The following is a 6820-nucleotide window of genomic DNA, read 5'->3' as shown; positions in this document are numbered from 1 at the left end:
AGGATCAGTGGAGGCGTCACTGTAGACTGCAAGTGGGGGGGTTCACCATGAGGTGGATGGAGGATTTCTTTTATGTATTTCAGGTAATGAGACTTCAGTCCTGATGTCAAAATCATGGATTTAGGTCCTGATAGTTATATACATGAGTTCTATGAGAGAGAGAGAGGGAGAGGGTGAGAAAGAGAGAAAGAAAGAAAAAACGAGAGAAGAAAGGAAGAATAGAGAATAAATAAAATCAATAACTAAACAAATGAAACAAAAACAAAATCATACAAAAAAGAGAAGCACTCACACCTTAGCCCTACTACAAACCTGATCATCTCACCACTCCCCCTCACCCCTACCCCCTACCCCTATCACCTCAGCCCCATACCCATCTCCCTCCCTCACCCCACTCTGCATTCCTTCCAACGTTACGCAACACGGCAGGTGGTTCCCCGCCTTGGACTTCTTCGGAATTACGAGGTGCCTGTCGGTGCCAACAACACGACGGCATTGTGGAAGTGAGGAAGAGGGGGGAAAGTGGGAGAGAGAGGGGGAGGAGGGGGAGGAGAGGGAGAGAGAGAGAGAGACAGAGAGAGAGACAGAGAGAGAGAGACAGAGAGAGAGAGAGAGAGAGAGAGAGAGAGAGAGAGAGAGAGAGAGAGAGAGAGAGAGAGAGAGAGAGAGAGAGAGAGAGAGGAGAGAGAGGGAGAGAGAGAGAGGAGAGAGAGAGAAGGCGAGCGGTGAGAGAGAGACAGCGGAGAGGAGGATGAGAGAGAGAGCGAGAGGAGGTGAGCGAGAGGAGGTGAGCGAGAGAGAAGGGAAACTGGAGAGAGAGAGAGAGAGAGGGGAGAGAGGAGAGAGAGAGAGAGAGAGAAGAAGAGAGAGCGGAGCGTTCAAGAGGAGAGACAAGCGAGAGAGAGAGGAGAGAGAGAAGAGAGAGAGAGAGAGAGCGAGAGAGGAGGAGAGATGAGGAGATGAAGAGAGAGAGAGAGAGAGAGAGAGAGAGAGAAAGGGAGAGAGAGAGAGAGAAAGGGAGAGAGAGAGAGAGAGAAAGGGAGAGAGAGAGAAAGGGAGAGAAAGAGGGAGGAGAGAAAGAGAGAGGAGAGAGAGGGGGGGAGAGGGGAGAGAAGAGGGGGAGAGAAGGGAGAGAAGAGGGAGAGAGAGAGAGAAAAAGATGGAGTGATTAACTGAATGACTGAATGAGCGAGTGTAAGAATGTGAATGAAATCTACGTGTTCCCGGCCCCTCTCAAGCACAAGGAGGATCCCCAATGCGATGACACACCCAAACCTCCCGCAACGCAGCCGGCAAAAAATAAAAATCCCAATGAAACTCGTAGTATGAAGCTTACGATCAATCGCGATAAGATACGATCACCCCCTCCACCGTCAACACTAACTGACTAACCTTGCGCACATCGCCCTATCTACAAGACAGCGGCAAGCACGCCAAGGAGATGTACTACGAACTACGCTAACGGGACTTAACGCACTGATTTGGACAAATAATAATAAAACACAAATAAACAAACAGACAATAACGAAACACATAAAAAAAATCAGTTTGGACAAATAAAAAAAACACAAATAAACAAACAACTAACGAAACACATAAAAGAAAATCCCTTATGACAAATAAAAAAAAAACACAAACAAACAAACAAACAAATACCGAAACACACAAAAAATCATCCCCTACACAAAAGAACATAGGCCTACCTACTGTACACACCTACAACCCTTCCCAGACGCTACCCAACGAGGGGTTCGAACCAAAAGACCATTCTCAAACCCCTGTGACGGGCCCGTGTTCTTGAAGATGACGCGTGTTCTTATCTACCCTGTGCCGTGACGTTTAAGGCCGTTCTCCGTTTCCTTAATCAGGACAAGGGTTGCGGTTTCAAATCCCCGGCGGAGCATCCTGTTGGCTAGGACAATAGGGGAAAACGTACACGTAGACACATACACACACGCATATACATAGGGATAGAGATATATCGATAAATAGATAAACATGTGTATGTGTGTGCGTAAGTAGCCCATGTACATAAGGATGCATACATGTATAGAGAAAGATAAATAAATATGCTATATTATATATATATATATATATATATATATAATTTATATATATATATATATATATATGAGAGATGAGAGAGAGAAAGACGTGGAGGGGGGAGAGGGAGGAAGGGAGGGAGGAGAGGGAGAAGGAGAGAGAGGGAGAGGGAGAGGGAGAGAGAGGGAGAGGGAGAGGGAGAGAGAGGGAGAGAGGGAGAAAGGGAAAGAGAAAAGGAAAAGGGGAAGGGAGAGAGAGAAAAAGAGGGAGAGAGAGAGAAAAAAAGAGGGAAAGAGAGAGAAAAAGAGGGAGAAAGAGAGAGAAAAAGAGGAGAGAAGACGGACAAAAAGATTGAAGAGGAGGATAGAAAGGGAGAGAGTGGAGAGAGAGAGAGGCGCGAGAGAGAGATAGAATTGAGGAGAGAGAGAGGAGAGAGAGAGAGTCGAGAGGAGGAGAGAGAAGACGAGAGAGAGAGAGAGAGAGAGAGTGAGAGGGAAAGTGAGAGAAAAAAAAGAGGGAGAAAGAGAGTGATACAGAGGGAGGGAGAGAGAAAGAGGAAGAGAGAGAGAGAGGAAGAGAGAGAGAGAGGAAGAGAGAGAGAGAGAGGAAGAGAGAGAGAGAGGAAGAGAGAGAGAGGAAGAGAGAGAGAGGAAGAGAGAGAAAGGAAGAGAGAGAGAGGAAGAGAGAGAGAGGAAGAGAGAGAGAGAGAGAGAGAGAGAGAGAGAGAGAGAGAGAGAGAGAGAGGGAGAGAAACGGTGTGAGATGAGAGAGAGAGTAGGAGAGGCAGAGAGAGGCTGAGCGAGAGGAGTATTGAGAGGAATGGAGAGAGACGAGAGAGGAGCTATCGAGAGAGAGAGAGAGAGAGAGAGAAAGAATAAAAAAGAGAAAGAGAGATAAGAGCAAAGATTTCTATTTCAACACCAGCAGAGCATCCCTCATCAAGCTGACATTGACAACAATACAAATGAAGATAGCATATCTTTCCGCTATAACAATGCCCCCATAATCTCAATGACACCTAACCGACTCAAAAGTACCTGACCCAGAACAGTAGTACAGCAACTTTAATCTGCCACTGACCTACCACAGCCAATAAAAAAAAACAGACATAACCACAATCATGACGTCTTATCAACACTCCCCAACATTCATAACAACCTGACTGCAGTCGACATTTGGGAAAAAATTGCAGTGAAAGACTTGCACAAAAAAAGGGAAAAAAAGGGGAGACAAAATGCCCATTACACCTGACTAATGAAACAACAACCCACAAGGTTACGAACCACACACGGCATGGTAACGGAGACCTCGAAAACTTAAGCTCCTGCTAGCCTTATCTTTTCACTGAAGACGTGTCAAGACCTCCGGAGTCACTGAGTAGACAAATGCTTATCAATCACACACACACACACTTCTGTTTTTGGGTCTGTTTTTATCCATGGTGCAGATATAACTAAGCATAATCACTGCCGTGTCAGAAAAGAGTAATGTTAATACTGATAAAAAAACAATAACATCAAACACATCTGATAATGTTTGTGATGAAGACTTGAAGTGAAAAAATATCAATATCAAGAATATGAATATTCATAGTGGAAAGAATAGTATTAGTAGTAATAATAATAAAAACAACAAAAAGTAAAAATCAATATGATAATAGCAACAATGACCTTCTCAAGAACAACACCATATGGCAGATAGTACTAATAGTCACAACAACGGAAATGCTGATGGTGATTGTAATAAAGAATAATAACCATAACTGTGTTTAATAGTCTCCGCAACAACGACAATAAATTAGGCCAAACCAATAAGAAATTACTCTTCCAGCTACAAAGGCAGAATAACCTATTAAGACCCCATATTACATAAAATCCCCCTCAATATAATACTCCACTCATTGAACAACAAAACACTCTACCGTGTTGATATAATGCCTGGGGGAAGGAAGGAAGGAAGGAAGGTATGAAGGAAGGAAAGGAGAGGGAAGGAGAGGGAAGGAGATGGAAGGGAAGGGAAGGGAAGGGAAGGGAAGGGAAGGGAAGGAAACAGAAGGGGAAGAAGAAGAAAAAGAAAAAGAGGAAGAAAGAAAAATAAAAAAACTAGCTTCATTGAAACATCAAACAACAATTAAAAAATCTTCTTGGACAACTAGAAGACATTAAGGAGCATTTCGCAGCTGTACTCATTACATATTGATACAATAAAACCTGCAACGAGGAAGGCTCTTCAACATACTCACAGCAAGCACTGATACTCTCTTAATCTTTGCTGACATATGATCCTTGAATGTTTTGTTTCTTATTTTCTTTTAATAGTTTGCTTGCACTCCACTTTCATTAATATTCAAGTGAAATATTTCTTCTGAGGGTGTAAGGTTTCTGTCTCTGTCTCTGTCTCTCTACCCCCCCCTCCCTCCCTCCCTCTCTCTCTCTCTCTCTCTCTCTCTCTCTCTCTCTCTCTCTCTCTCTCTCTCTCTCTCTCTCTCTCTCTCTCTCTCTCTCTCTCTCTCTCTCTCTCTCTCTCTCTCAACCTCCCTCCCTCTTTTTCTCTCTCTATTTTTCTATGTATATATAAAGGAACCCTAACCATTTTCATGTCAAAGAGCTATATAACCACTACTGACTAATGCACTAGATATTCAATAAAGTAGTGAAAGTAACACATGAAACTAAACGGGGTCTCGACAGAAAAAAAAGTGTTTGACGAAAATGTGATCTGAATCTTCAACCTCTGTCCATTCCCTACCTTGACGTCTGTTTAATATGTATTGTTTATCTATTTAGCATTTCATTTACAGAAAAGTTATAGTACTCTACATTCACATGACCAAGCAATAAACAAGGAATGCAATTCAACCGAGAAGTCAATACTAAGGTACGTAAAATCATCAACGATTAAAAACAGTATGGCCACCAATTTTCTTCTTTTGTATTTATAGAATAACAATGAACCCTTTGAAATATGTTGTGGTATGTTTCATTTATTAATTCTTGAGACAAGTACACTAACAATACACCAACACACAATAACTGCCACATGTACAAATATTAATACACATTTTACAAAAAAAAAAACACACACACACATCCACAACTACAAACACAATCATACTCACAAACTTGTTAATACACATATGACTAGACACAGCCACAAATGCACACGTACATCTACATGTACATACACATAAACAAACACAGGAAATTTATATAAACATCTTCAGCATAAACACTTTATTTGATAGCTGATTCATAACTCCAGCCTTCTCATGTCTATATGTCAACTCTTTTCTTCTTGCGTCATAATTTTTTCCTCCCCATATTGCAGAAATGACAACAGGATCTTTCTCATACACGGTTTTGAAACAATAGTGTTGCAATGTAACCAAAGTTTCCCTCAACATTGTCTTACTGTTAAGACCGATCAAATTTCGAAATTTCTATAAATGTTTACATTTCTAAAGCTTCCAGAAGCTTAGACCTTCCTAGCTATGCTTTCCATATTGATTCTGTTCATCTTGAAATGATCTTCTCGGAACACAGTGCTATATATAGCACATCAACATGTTACAAAACAGCATAGCAATCCATAGTGTTATAATTTTTAGTTATCATCTTAGTAGATTACTTCATCACAAACTTTAAACCTTTCTGATGGTCTTAAAACTATCACATACACATCATCCTTACAAAGAACACAAACAATTCTTCCCAAAAACGACAAAAATAACCCACAAACATAAACAAAGCCAGAATGACCTTTTAACGTTTGGCAGGTTACATGATCCCTTTAACATCTGCTGAACTTGTACAAAAAGATTAAAAATAAACATGAATTCAAACAGAGCCAGGGATGAATAAAGGCATAGACCATACAAGCCTCCATATAAGAAAAAAAACGAGAGTCCAGCCAGCCATTGGCCCAAAAACCTCGATTCGAGAAAAAGCTCCTTTGATAAGAAGAATGAATGGGAGATGGCGAGGCTGATCAATAATACACACAAATCACATAACTATACGACTAACTCTCCCTCTAACCATGATTTATTAACTAATCATTCCGAATAACCCCTTAACACGAGATAAAACACGTATCAAAACAACGGAATCTGATTAAAAAACACACTCGAAAAAAAAGAAACACTTACGATATATTCCCGTACTGTGTTGTTGAAGTGAATCTCATCCTCAAAGGGATCCTTTATAGGCTCGTCTGGAAGCAGTTCACTAATGTTCTTTATGTTCCCCATCTTTCTGTCGTCACCATTTCAGTTAAGAAGTCACAACACATGTTTCGTCGGGAGAAATACGAGCTCTCCGTCACTCACCATCGCTAGAACGACACTGACAACACTGACAACGGCACTGACAACCTTCGCTTCTTTACCCTACTTCTGTTGTGGCCGAGACAGTGATGCCACAACGACGGGGCGAGAATTCTCTGTGCGCGCCATTCATGATTTGTGCTTTATTTCATTCTGTTTGTACAGTTGGTTCCTAACCTCGCATTAGACTTCTTAATAGATTATATTCTAGTAATGAAGTAAAAGGAGAGTTAAATGAAGAAGGACATAGATGTTCTTTAGAATATATAAAGGTGCAAGTTAGTTTGCTCGAGTTGGCTACGATGTTTCGATGTTTAAGATTAGTATAGACGAGAGAAGAACAGAGAAATGGCGTTATAAAAGAGTATCTAACCCTACAAAATAACATTTAAAAGAAACACAAGCGTAACAGAGTATCTTTTACAGTATTCTATTTTACTCCAACGAAATTAA

The 6820-nt window shown here is 41.0% G+C and overlaps 1 protein-coding gene across 1 annotated transcript in view; it reads right to left on the bottom strand.

Annotated features, from left to right (window-relative positions):
* lili (LMBR1-like protein lilipod) overlaps positions 1–6442 on the bottom strand; it is a 95271-nt gene extending 88829 nt beyond the window's left edge. Inside the window, exon 1 of the mRNA XM_086533946.1 lies at positions 6191–6442. Within this exon, the coding sequence (XP_086390072.1) occupies positions 6191–6292 (102 nt within the window). The 5' untranslated portion in view covers positions 6293–6442. The remainder of the gene's footprint in view (positions 1–6190) is intronic.
* Between the last annotated feature and the right edge of the window lie 378 nt (positions 6443–6820).

This window comes from Penaeus japonicus, unplaced genomic scaffold (assembly GCF_977035675.1).
Source record: "Penaeus japonicus unplaced genomic scaffold, GWHDUDI00000001_assembly GWHDUDI00000040, whole genome shotgun sequence".
Taxonomy (NCBI): domain Eukaryota; kingdom Metazoa; phylum Arthropoda; class Malacostraca; order Decapoda; family Penaeidae; genus Penaeus; species Penaeus japonicus.
Note: the sequence above shows the minus strand (reverse complement) of the source record. Positions and strands in the feature narration are given on the sequence as shown.